The sequence below is a fragment of the Mesitornis unicolor genome, unplaced genomic scaffold, assembly GCF_000695765.1.
Source record: "Mesitornis unicolor isolate BGI_N332 unplaced genomic scaffold, ASM69576v1 Scaffold45136, whole genome shotgun sequence".
Lineage (NCBI taxonomy): Eukaryota > Metazoa > Chordata > Aves > Mesitornithiformes > Mesitornithidae > Mesitornis > Mesitornis unicolor.
This window is the reverse complement of record NW_010191146.1, coordinates 1-13953: the sequence shown is the minus strand read 5'-3', so window position 1 is coordinate 13953 and position 13953 is coordinate 1. Positions and strand designations below refer to the sequence as shown.

At 40.3% G+C, this 13953-nt stretch overlaps 1 protein-coding gene across 1 annotated transcript; it reads right to left on the bottom strand.

Moving 5' to 3' along the window:
- Window positions 1-1848: 1848 nt before the first annotated feature.
- On the bottom strand, window positions 1849-13949 carry KLHL42 (kelch-like family member 42; the record flags this gene model as incomplete). Its single annotated transcript, XM_010186652.1, has 3 exons — window positions 1849-2300; window positions 5466-5659; window positions 13177-13949. Coding segments are annotated over 3 exons (1419 nt in total), but the record flags the coding sequence as incomplete, so codon positions are not given.
- Window positions 13950-13953: the final 4 nt, after the last annotated feature.

The following is a 13953-nucleotide window of genomic DNA, read 5'->3' as shown; positions in this document are numbered from 1 at the left end:
ACAGCTGAATGGGCGACAGTAGTTTGGGTCTAAGTGTAACATACTCTGCCAGGCTGCAAAAATTTTACACAAAAGAAAAATCTTGGATATCTAAAATACCTGTATTCTGAAAGTGGTCAAACACAAATGCCCTCATTCTCGACCAAAGAGTTTCCTCGGATTTTCTGTTCTGGTTGCTATGCATGATCAGATACACCAAAATTATGTACCTAACCACTGAATGTCTGAGAGGTAACAGGCAAGGCAATTCAGGTCTGGTAGCTCTTTTATTCAGCACTGATTTCATGCAAATCCATGGAGAAGCAGGGAGTTAAAAGAACCTTGAGGAGACCATTGCTGCCTCTTCATTCTCCTCTGTACAACAGGCACCTACTTTTAACAGATAATTCAGATTCCTGAATTCCAAGTTAGAAAAAAGAAGACATCTCCACATACTAGGAACCTCAGGTGAATGAAATCTCTTGTCTTCGCATGTGGAGAAACAGCTGGTGCAAAACCAGCATCCCTGCAACATTTTCAGCACATGTCTAATCTGGTTATCTCTTCTCTAAAGGCAGCAGCAGTGAAACCTTCCCACGGTGATGAAGACCTTCTCCTTTTCCTGTCATGAGGACACACATTCCACACCCAGCCAGGTGCCTTCAGAAGATGATTAGGAACTTGTCAGCTATGAAAAGAAAAGGGGCCAATCATGATTAGAACTCTGTCAGGCAATAGACAGGAACTGGGAGATGCTCTCAGAGTATCTATTCCTGAATCCCACAAAGGAGTATTCATGGTGACCATCTTACCATGCTCTCTGTAGAAACCAACAACTTTGGGTGACAAACGTGAGGTAATCTCTATCAAGCTCCTGGTAACACAAGAAATAGAGCATGCTTTGGGTGCACCTGCTTTGGGTGTTGGCAGGCATAAACCGACCCTTCCATACCAAGTGATGGATGTTCTGGATGACTGTTCTCGAGCTGGATGCACCTGGTACAGACCACCGTTGTATGTGCTCATGCATATCTTCCTAACATGGAGCTTGTTGCCAACTATAATTTTCTCTTTAAAACTCAGTACTAGAGTAAAAGAAGGTATTTATAACTAAAAACCTTTCTGAAAATAAGCAAGCTTTCCTATTTGAATTTACAGCCTTTTTTCCTCTGCGTTAATGGTAGCAATAAATGTTGTCAACTTCCATTAAAGGAGCATCCAATATCCAACCAGCAACCTTCAGCCTCTCGGCAATTCCTCCCAGTCCCTGGCAAAACATTTAATTACAAATAATTCAGGGAAAGTTCTTATTTCTTGATGGTATCCCAATTGCAGGCACCTTTAAGAATTTCAGTAGAAATGTAGAAGAGATAAAAATCTGAGAGTATAAACAATTTTAAACATTGTGCATTTGACAGCACATAGCTTGAGTAGAAACTGCATTTTAGAATAAATAATTCCTTTTGTTATTTTTTGTAGACTTACTTTATCAAATTATTTTCACTTTTATCATGTATACTCCTTGCTTGTCTGCTACACTGTCCATTTACATGGAGAATAAAACCAGAATGATCATTTTTGCCTTTAGAATTCCTTTATCAGTTACCAAAACAATAGTTTTATGTTTAATTTGCAAACAGTACCTGGTGAAATTTAAATCCAAAACAATAGGATTTTTAAACTGAAACCCTAAAATGTTTCTGGAAGCATTTATCTTAATATTGGAGTTTTCAACTTTTAAGAAGAACATAATCAGTATTTTATGTCCACATTATGCAACCACATTACATTCCGAAACTGGAATTATTTAGAGAGAGCTATACTTCTTCCAAGAATGATTAATGAGCTGCAAAGAAAAACCTGACACCGTTACACCTCTCGCACATCAGGCAAATACATAGAACAGATCAGCATGTTTTGTCCGAAGGCTGGAAAGCGTCTTAGTGACTCCCAACTGTCCGTAAATATATTATACTTAAGAAAAACACGGTGCTCCAAGCTTGTAGTTAAAGTAATGTCTCTACTCAGTATATAGACTCCATCATTGTGGAGAGTGCAAGTCAAGTTAAGACCCGATTTTGAGGTGTTCTCTTTGAGGTAGAGCCATTCTTTGGTAGCAATGTTGTAAGACTGCACAGCTAACACGTCCTCATTCTGGTTGGATTTTTGGTTTGGTCCAAGTTCATGAATACAGCCCCCTACCAGATATATAGTTTCTTCAACAGAGAGCATCTGCTGTTTGCGAACATGGACATCACAAAGTTCAAAGGTGGTCCAGGAATCAGAAGTGGGACAGTACTGCAAAATGTTCATATTCCTATCTGAAACAGAGGAGAAATATTTACAAATAAATAAATGTATTAGAAGGCACTTATGGAGGAAGACTCTTCCTCCCTACAAACTGTATCAGCCATTATTACAGATTGCTAATGTATTACAGTGAAAAGCATAGCAGTCCAGGGAACAAATACTGATTACTGAGAACTGTAAGTCTTTGCCCTTGACAATAAAGTTTGAGCATTCTGTTCCTTCGCAGAGGGAAAAATTAAGCTGCTTCTGGCACATTCTGTGATGTAAATGGTCTAAGGATGCAGATTTTAGCTGAATAATCCCTACCTTTGAACATATGCTTTTAATTTTGTCTCTGATTGATATGTAAGAATTTTTAGTGAAAAGAGAAATGGGGCAATATTCTGCTCTCCAAGAGAGATCGCAGATGAATCAAATTATCATGAAGACATTACGCTTCATTAGTGGCTGTCAAGTGATGATTTATCATATAAGCTTAACTTTGATACTTTGTATTTCATTCCATAAATCAAAATCTTAGGGAATAAAATTAAGAGAGCTAGTTACATTTCAGCAAGTGGCATGGATGACCTGAGGACACATGTTCAGTACCTCAGAAAGAGAGAAACACATATTGTCAACATCATATAAGAATCAAGAGCTCTGTGCTCCAGCATCAGACAGAGGTATAGAAAATAGCTGAAGCCATATCCATACTTCAGTTACAACTCAGTGGATGCATGTGTTTGCAATCCTGTTATTCGATGAAATTGTTACAACACTTCTGATTTATGGTGCAGGGGAAACCTTGACTGTGTCCAAGGTTTCATTAAATTAACACAGAATGCACACTTGTTAGCTAGTAAACAGCTGACCAATCTCTGGGGACCTGAGCTTAAGTCCAAGCTCAAGTGACAAGCGGCAACAGGTTCACAGACTCCAGCCTGGTCTTTTAATAAATTTGCTCCAAATTACAAGTCTATCCCGCATGATGATCTCCAGATGAGCTCCCAAGTGGAACAGCAGACAGTGACATACTGACAAGTTATGTAAGGGCACAGGTATAAAGAGCCATAAATATAACTGGATTGTCATGAATGAATGCATTGGCAGCATGATTAGGGAGCTGCTGCCATAGCATTCGCTTGCACTCTGATGATTTTCAGTCACTGTTTATTACTTTACATTGTCTTCTTGAACACTTAATCCACTTGAAATAAAGGAAAAAAAGAGGAAAAATATAATGGTAATGCTCTATGAAATTGCTGACCAAAAAGCTACATATAGATGATCTTTTTGTCTAGCAAAAATGTATCATTCTGACTCATTGAGATGGGGGGAAGAATCCCAATTGTCTATGTCTATCTATAGCAGTAATCTTGCCACGCAAAAAGTGCTACGGTTTGAGAAGAGGCATATGAAATAGAAGTCTATCACTATGTGGCCCTCATTTGCTCAGTCCAGAGCCCAGTTCTTTTATATCCACTAAAGCAAAGCAGAAACCAATACAAATCAGTATATATATACTGATATATACAATATACTGAGCAAGGAACTCAACACAGGGCAGCAATCCTGACTACACACGCTTTGTTAATTAATTTTAAGGGAATAGGATCTGCATCAGCAACATGCCGATCTTTCTATCTATGACGCCAGGAGTAGGCAGCCTTAAGAAAGAACAGCACAAGCACCAGCAAAGGAAATTGCAAAGTACAGAGTATGGGGGGCAAAAGCTGGTACTCCCATAATCTCATAGCACTATTAACCAAACCAGAGCTTTTTCTTCTTACCTCTTCTTTCTCTAGATAAAAATGACAAAACCCTAATACCAGTCTCTAGAGACATGTCTTCCCATTACTCTATTACAGTCTTTTCTCCTCGTTCTCTGCTCTCTTTTCTCAAAGGATGCTTCCTTCTGGGTCTGGCTTTTCAGCACAGCAATTTTCGTGGGCCAGACATCTCTCAGTCCTAGTGCTGGACATCAGGGAGCACAATGCAAAACAATAGGCCCTTTAGTGGAACTGGGACTACAGATCACACCACAGCATGCCCATCCATTTGGACACTGGTATGCCAATATCTTTTGTTTTCCTCATTGAAGCCACCAGGTCCTGGTTCAGAATGGACCAGACAAAATGCTTTTGAAGGTTATCATTACCACAAGAGCCATGAGGGTAGAAGTATATATTTCATAAACCTTATAATGATTCAGAGCTAAAATCTCCTCAGACACTAGAAGGGATAGCTTGATCTAATGTCAATTTAGCTTTTCTTGCAGTACTCTCTGAAAAAGCTGATCTCTCTTCTAATCTTGTTCTCCATTTGGAAATAAAACTGCAAAACTACTGGAGTCAAATGAAGTGGGCAAAGGCCTAGAGATAGGACTTTAAAACTAGGAGATCCTGGTAAATACTGAACATTTGGCATGAAAAAGAGCTGACTTCTAAAACTCTGAGAAAATAGTATTCCTCCTAGAGAATGACACTATGTGCTTAAGGAATGAACAAATGGGAGCTCTTTTTAAGTGGCTTGCTTTTCCACTGGATAAAGTAATTGACAGGAGAGAATGCAACTTCAAATCCTTCTCCCTGTACAGTATCCTCAGAAAACAGAGTATAGAAAGGAAGTAAGTAAAAAAATGTTGGTTCTTGCTTAAGCTCTTGATCAATTATTCAATTAAGTTATTTCAGCACTGAAAATTTTACCTATAGCTTCAAATTGCCTGTGAAACACTGAAATGCTACAGTGAGAAGACCATGACATCTATTAATACATGAGAAATACTAATGCGGGCAGATACTTTCTTCATATGTTTCATTCTGACGGTCTAAACCAGGTATTCAAAAAGTAAACAAAGTTTATCTGTTGAGACCTCTCTTTCTACTGTACGATCAAAATCTGAAAAAAGAGTGCTAAGCTGGGTGCTGAACTACCCATCAGTCTGTTTCCTCAGAATAACAGAGCCCCAGGTCCATGTAGGCCCTGAAGAAAAAAATCCGATTCCTCTATGACAGAGCTATTTTTCTGTTTCATTTGTCAATTATTTTCTACCAGTGGTTTATTCCTGTATGTTTTAATGAGTATTATGCAGCTTTCTACATCAGTTCAAAAGATTTCCTGAAAAAGATAATAAAATGATCTGGGCCTTAGAAGCAATCAGGTTAAAAAAAAATTATTAAAAGCAAGCTTTTTACCTCGTGTAGTGTATCCTCCAATAACGTAGATCTTGCCCTTGCATTCACAAGCTGAGAATTCTGCAAGAGGGTTTGGCATGGATGCTACGAAATTCCACCAGTCGTTTTCTGGGTTATAGCACTCCACGTTGCAAAGGGATTGACCACCGATGGCATAGAGCTTTCCATTTACAGCCAAAAGCTTAAAGTTGGACCTGAAAGAAAAGATTGCAGCACTGAAATGGGTTGCACAGATGTACAGAAAAATATAGGAAAGTTCTTCCTATCCAGGTTCCAACATACTCATCAACACTTACAACTCGTACCATCGCTTCATATATTACAGCATCCAAACTCTTCTGTGCAAGGCCAAAATCCTGTAATTAAGCTGTAATTGCTTAGGACAGTAACCAGTGTCATTCTGGATGTTAATGATGTTGATGCTGAGACTGATGAATGTTTTATTTTGGATTTCAATCTGTTTGAGCTCTAAATTTTTAGTTAACTAATGTGTTCAGTAGATGTCTCATTTTTACTAGGCTTTCAGTAAAGTATCTTTAGTAGAGAAATATGTATTATATATACACACAGTCAAGGATATTATTTTAGTTAAAATTACAGAAATTTCAAACAAGACTTGATGAATGCCTAAGAATGTGTACTTGTCTTAGTCTGTAATACAGATTCTCTTTAATAACCCTAATTAACAGAAATTTAAAGCTGTAGATTGAATCATGTTCTGCAAAAGAATGAAGAGAGAATCTGCTATACCTTATTCAGCATTAAACTACTAAATACATCCTCCATTCCACTGAAGCAAGTTATATCTGAAAATTAATGTTCCACCCATAGCTGAACAAAATACATTGCATTCCACAGGCAATGCCCTGTTCTTTTATTTCTTATTCTGTTCCATTATGCTGTTATATATCACACATGGCAAAGGGCAACTTTCTAATTACTGAAGTGCAAGAAGCCTTCTATGTTACACTTTTAAGATAATATAGACAGAAACAAATGGTCTATGGATATTAAAGCTGCAAGTCTGTAGGAAGAAGTCTGGAGGATTTGAAGACTTGAGCTTGCATGCTCACCTATTCATTCCAGCTATGAAAGCTGGTCTAAGAACAGATGAGCTCTCCCTCTCCCCATAAACAGTCTCATTGCCTGGAAAGCTTGTTCATTCTCTACTGCTGAGCCAAATTGAGATTTTTACCACACAGTATCCCAATTAAGTAGATGTGTGAAAGACATCGGAGTGCACCAGCTCAGCATAAAGCCAAAAGGGGAACTGCGTTACGTCTGTGAAACTGAAGTGGTGCTTCAGACTTGCATTGCCCTGCTGAGCAGTAAAGTGAGTTACGCTCTGCATGGATCCAAGATTCAAAACTTACCGCTAAGTAGTTTTGCAGGGTTTTGTCTGGACAAAATGAACCCTGCCTAGCAGCAGACTGCCCTGCAACTTCTTTTTATTAAATATATTTGGAAAAAGAGTTTGTTTCCAGATGGAATCAGTTTGTTCTTGTCATCCTGATATAGCCTTGGAAACTAAAACGCTCCTTTGAAGGAATTAATTGCTTTTTATTCATTATTTTTTTTTGCTGACATTTACGATTAGGTCACTTTGTTCATCTCCTCTCTACAGCAATTATGTTTTCCATTTTAGAGAATCCAGAATAACATGGCAATTGATAGTGGGCATGAAATGAGGATAATTACTTGCAAAACATTATGATTTTCAAAGCAATGTACCTGTCCTGAAAGTTATGGTGGGAAAAAAAAAGTCCACAAATTAACAAAGGGGCAAAACCACAAAATGTAAATGCATTTTCCAAGCAATCTTTTAAAATCTGAAGTATGTTAGAAAGTCTGAAACTCTGTGCCTATGATAGAGATAGTGCAGGATTTCTGGCTTATAAAATGAGTTCACATGCACACACATAGCATTTCCCTGTTCTAAGATTTCCTACCCACTTTTTAAACATGCTAGAAGTTCTGCCCCAGAGGAGGTGAATTAACTAAGCAAGTGTGTAGTGTCAGAACATTAAAGAACTCAGGTTTCCTGATTCAGACATGCTTTTCTAGTTACCCTCTAATTGTAGCCTCTTAGTGTTTTATCTGAATGGAGGTAATTTATCCAGGTTTTTCTTGATAGCATTTGTATTACTGAATTGTTTCTTGTAGTACAGGGAAAACTATCCAGTGAAAGACGTACAGCACAACTTTCAACTTCAGTTATTCTAGAAGGAGGCCACATACATTTATGTCAGCCCTTTAACCACTTCCAACACTTGTTAAAATGGATGACATTCAGTGGAAGTATCTCAGATTTACAGAACAGATTCACAATAAAGTTCATTTTACTCAAAAGTAGCCATAAGTATCCATCAGCACACTTTATATTAAAGTTTGGACAATGGCTCAACATGCTATGAAAAACTGCTGCCATTCACCTTTCATGCCAATAACAGCAGGTGTTTTTATGGAAAGTGAACATTAGGAAATATTTGGTGTATTTTTACACTCTTTTAATGTGTTTGAGCAGCTGGAAACAAGTAAAGCAACCAGCCAGCTCTCCACAACTAACAACTGTTCCATGGACTACAACTTGGAAACAACAGAGCTGAACAGCCCATCAGATTCAACTGCAACATAACTCTACTCACACCTCTGAGTTATCTAAACTCGGGGGATCAAAAGTACTTTCCAAATGCCAGGCCTAGTGTGTACCTTTATTGTTGGGACAAGACCAGATATGGGCTGTCTTCTGATGTCCCTCATTTCCTCTGAAAGGAACCCCAGAAACACATGCAAGAACAAGCTGTGGCATTTCACCGTAGTTCAAAATACATTTTTCATTCAATAAAGACAAGTGCAAAGCACATGGCTTTCTGAATCCAAGACCACACTCAACAACTTGCAAAAAAACCTACATCGTTCTGAATTGCATCAACAGTCATAGATGTTTCAGTAGGAGACCACTGTGGAAGTGGCTACAGAGAGGACAGCAAGCATTCTTCTTGTTCACTACAGATACCATTAATTTAGTATACAACAAGAAAAACTTAGCATAGGTATTACAGGGGATTCCTGACCAGAGGGGTGGCCAAACATGGCAACAAGCTACCTGGGAAGAAGGTTGGAATCTACATTGCTGGAGGGTTTTAAGAACAAGTGAGATGAGTAATCACAAGATAAGCTTGGTCCTGCTGTAGAACAGGAGGCTTGGACTAATTAACCTGTGGTTCTTTCCTGCCAAACCATAGAATCACAGAATGGTTTGTGTTGGAAGGGACCTTAAAGATCACCCAGTTCCAACCCCCTGCCACAGGCAGGGACACCTCCCACCAGGTCAGGTTGCTCAGAGCCCTGTCCAACTTGGCCTTGAACACCACCAGGGAAGGGGCATCCACAACTTCCCTGGGCAACCTGTGCCAGTGTCCCACCACCCTCACAGTGAAGAATTTCTTCCTCATATCTCATCTAAATCTACCCTCTTCCAGATTAAAGCCATTCCCCCTCATCCTATTGCTACCTACTCTTGTAAAAAGTCCCTCTCCAACTTTTCTGTAGGCCCCTTTCAGGTAATGATCAACTTTAACCTTAAAATTTCTCACAAATTTGATGACTTCTTTATTCTAGAGTTAAAGCATTAACAACAGAGATGAAGAATTATGAAAGCACAGTTATGAAGGCAGTTCCGTAGTGCTTTACATTTTTTGCACTAATCACTTTTTTTACATTCCTTATAAGAGACTGCAGAGCACACTGCATCCAACATTCAGCTTTGGAAGCGTGTGATACACTTATGATAAATATTACATGAATATTTCTAACTTTAAGTCTATTTTCCCTCAACACAGAAGAATTTTGAGCGAAAAAAACACTATTAAAAAATGTGGAAAAAGAAAGTCTCATAAACATCAGAAGCATCCTCTCCTACATTTCCTGTAAGAGTCCTCAATGTGGCAGCAGTTCAGGCACAGATTGCTCACAAAAACCATGTTCCACATGCATGTGTACAACCCCAGCCAGAGGCTTACAAGGGTCTTCCAAGCCTAGAAGATCTACCTGCCAGGAGTAGGAAGGTTCTGAAGGAAAAAAAAGTGGAACATACAGCTGTAACTGGCACACACAGTAGAAATCCTCTAGGCAATTTATTTTTAAATAGCAAATTTCAACTGACAGCATCAATTTAAAGAAAAGTATGGAAAGGTATTCAAGGGTATTACTTGAGCAGTCCCCAGTGTGCTTCGTTACTTTGCTTTGTCTTCTGTCCTCAAAGACCGCAAATGGTCTTCAGCAACCCTTACAACAAGTTTCGTCCACAAAAAAGTCCAGGTCATTCTCTGAAGACACTATTCTAAGTACAGCAATACTTCTAAAATGAAAAGATCTAGAAACTGATCTGTTATGGACTATTTGTGACCAGCACTAGATTTAGCTCTCAGATGATGACAAATTTCAGGTTCAGCCACAGGTTTCCCATATAAGCCTGAGCAAGCTATTTTATCTCCCTTGTGTATGCATAAATAGGGAATAACACTTTCTCAAGCTTATGTGGGCATCACAAGAACAATATACAGGAGTTACCTATTGTGAGCAAGTTTGAAACTTCAGTAATAAGACCTCTACACCTAGAAAGAAAGCTAACAGCTATAACTTAAACCATAATAACTGCTAAGTATTCGGTATATTTCTGATGGCTTTTGTCTTCTACTCAGAAGCTGGGACTATTTCATCCACGCATGTGCAGAGAATCACAGCATCCTGGGATTCTATATTACAATAATGGAAATAATTAAAGATAAAAATATCATAGAATTTACATGGTTTGCTCAGGGCAGAGAACTTCTTATATTAACAGCAAATCAGTACATTTCTTTCTGTAATTCCTCAGCCTTCTCTTGAGGTAAACATGTATCCATTCACATAGGCCAAAACCAGATAGATACTCTGTGTCTGAATTCAAACCAACTGCAATGGGAACTAGAACTCTTCCTCAAGGTATGTAAAAAATTCATCCACGGGATGTAATTATATCAGCTGACATAAATTTATTCGGCAGACAGTCACATGACTGTAATTCCTAAGCAGCACACTGGGCAACTGCCCTGCTTATTTTACTACAGCATAACAAACTAAAAATACAATGCCTGGCAAAGTGCAGATCTAATTGCAGCACGTATCTGTGCGGCAGACAGGCAACAATGCTGTTCGTGTTGAATGCAAAATCTCTGATCCTAAAAACCTCCCTCCTCTTGGCTCCCACAGCACAGGACATCCCTTCCTGTGTTCTGGTCACAAAATGTCAAACAGGTCACCAGAGGGCTGAAATGTTACATCAGATGTAAGAAATAATAATGAATAACTTCAGAGTTGAGACTCCATGAAGATGTTAAAGTCAAAAACACGTTTTGTGAAGGGGTCAGCAGAGCTTCCATGAAAAAACCTCCCCTGATTATCATTCAGGGAGCAAGACACTCACTTGCTCCTACAATGCAGTCTAGAGGCAGACATAATTCTGGGTTCCTTTTTGGCCTGCATAACTACCATGAAATGTAAGAATAGAGGCTATTCCAAAAATATCCATTCACATGCTACTTTTCTGCAGCACATGACCAATGTGAAATTCTATGCTAAGGAATATGCCTCTATGCTTGCTCTCACCTGTGATGAGCTTCAAGATTAAGTTGGTATGGCAGTGCAGTTGAAAATGGTAATATAGGGAGAAAATATCCATATGTTTGTTTTAGATATAATTATTATATAGCCTAGAAAAAGGGAAAGTGTGGATGGGAAAAATGGTGATTGAGAGTTTGAACACCCAGGTCGTAAGGTGAAAAAAGGGCTGCAAAAAAGCATTTTTTAAAAAGCCCTCATTCACTATGCTGCATAATCATTGCACATAATAACATCTATCTTGCTATACACAAACCAATACCAAAACCTTGTAACTTGATCAATGTGGGACGACTTCTGTGTTTAAGCTACTTTCCACAGGAGATGCTGTGTGGGCTGACCCCATCATCCTTTTCTACAGAGGACAACGTGCTCTCAATCCTGCTCACATAGGCAAGACTGATGAAGCAAGGCTGGCTAAACATCCCAGTTTCCACAGGCACCTTGGTCTTATGCCTGTAAGAATAGGTGTTTGCGGTGTTTAAAAGCTAAACACTCATTTTACAGATGACATTTTCCACACCACCACTCCAATAAGCCAGAAGTACTGAAAAAATTGTTTCTGATAAATTCCAATGACTAATTGTGGAGGCAATAATTTCAGTGAAATTCTCGTAACAATACAGTAAGTGAAAAAAACCCAAACAAAAAAAAACCAAAAAAACAAAAACAGTGAAATGAGAAAGAACTAATTTCCAGTCAAACCTCTGTTTTGAGGGGTTTTAGCTGAGAAGAGCTAAATAGAGACTGGAGTAGAGACTGCAGTTTTACTACCCAGATACAAAGCATTTAAGCCAATGGTTTGGGTCTCTGCGTGCTCTTTGAATTTATGGGATGGAGAAGAGAATCTCCATTCTGTAGTGAATTTTGGCCTGCCTACTTGTTCTTTTTCAGACAGAGAATATAAAACTTTAAATGCTTTTTCTAAAGTTGAAACAATGAGGAAGTTCACATTGGATGAACAGAAATATTTTGTTTCAGTGAAGTAAAAGGCTTTCTTCTGGTAACTGCAGCATGACTAAGGTAGAGCAGCCATAACTTTGGCCAGGGTGATGGCCTCTCTTTTGGTCTCCCTCAAGGCTAGCTCTCTATTATTCTTTCACATGTAAATTATACAAGTGTTTCTGAATACTAATGTAAACATAAATGTCAAACAAACAATTCAAAAGGATAAAGGAAAAAAGCAAAATGGTCAAAATCATGAATGATTCCCAGAACCAAATATTCTTAGAAGGTGAGAAATCCCTCACAATCTTCCCAACATTTTTCTGATGAATATTTCACTGAAATGCAGGCCGACAAAATGTTCAGATTTTTTATGAAAGTACAAACCAATGAAAAACTGCTCCAACTAAATCTTTTCAGTCATTTCCAGCTCTGATAGATTGTACATCTCCATTATGAGCACGAAAACTGGTCCCAGTACTGAGGTTCAAACATACCACAAAGAAAATAGGAGAATTCTGTCTTTGGTGGGTTTTTTAAAATCTTTGTTATTTCAAAGATAAATTCTACTACCAGTGAGAAGCTGTTTGGAGACGCTGACCCCTTGCATACTACAATTTAAAGGAAAAGTGGGACCCCACCACCATTTCACACCAAGGTGAATGATCACACATAGTGGAGTGTAGTAGCACAGTCCTCTGCTGACGCCTAGCACATGTTCTCTCACAGCTGTACCCTTGACCACTGGCACCTTCGATGCAGCAAAACCTTGTCCCCATCACCCTTCCCTGGCCACAGCAGCTCCCTGTATCATGCAGAGCAAGTCCCTAAGCATGGAAGAGGCAGCAGCGTTATGCTGTGGTGGGATGACTGCTGCCGGAAAAGGCAAGGTTTGCCAGGCCTGTTCGATGGCATGCTGCCAAGCCATCACCAAGCCCTGCGGTCCTTCCCACCACACGATGCAAGGGATGCGGGTGATTCATGGCACAGAGATAGGTCTGAATCACTGCTTGTAACGCTGAATCCAGTCAACACCATGTGACTCCACAGGGTCTATTTTGACAATATACATGGACACACATGTATTTCAGGGAGCAAGGGTTACCTCTTCTGGTTCATTGAAGCCAGCTGACTCCATTCATTTAGGCAAGGGTTGTAACAATGGGCAGCCGAAATCTCCTGGCTGGTGATCCTGTAGCCCCCCACAATGAACAAGTAGTTGTCCAGCATCGCTGACCCGTAGCCTCGGACGTTCACCAGATCAGGGGGCAGGTTGTTGGCCAGGGGCAGCCACCGCTGCGCTTCCTCATCATACCTCAGCATAGACCATGGGGCTTCCACCTGAGGATGACAGCCCGGAGGCAGGCCCAGGGAGGAGGCACCCATGAAGTCCCCGATGGCCACAAGGGTGGCGGTGCCCCTCATCCGCCTCTCCTTCAAGTGCTGCTGGAGAGCATGGGGCAGGAGGAGATGTGGCCGGGCATCAGGCCTCTGCAGCACCTGATGGTAATGAGTGGCCATGAAGTCTAGGCAGGCATCGTGTAAGTCCTGGAGACCGTAGACCTCAGCCAGGCGGTGCAGCTCAAAGCAGTTGCCCAGCCTCACCTGGGAGAGAAGCAGGCGGAGCAAGGGGGTGACCTGCAGGTAGGAAGCGGCCTCCACCAGTTCCTCCAGCAAAGGGGGCTCCTCATCGCCCCCCTCCTCCTGCTCCAGCCTGGCCAGGCAGGAGGTGTTGATGAAGTCCAGCACCAGCTCCAGGCCCAGAGCGCTCAAACCCCCGCGCAGCAACTGCTCCTCCTGGCCCTGCCCTGCCTCCCGCATGCCCGAGCGGTAGAGGGCTCGGAAATAGTCACTCTGCTCGATCAGCTTCCTCTTGCACACC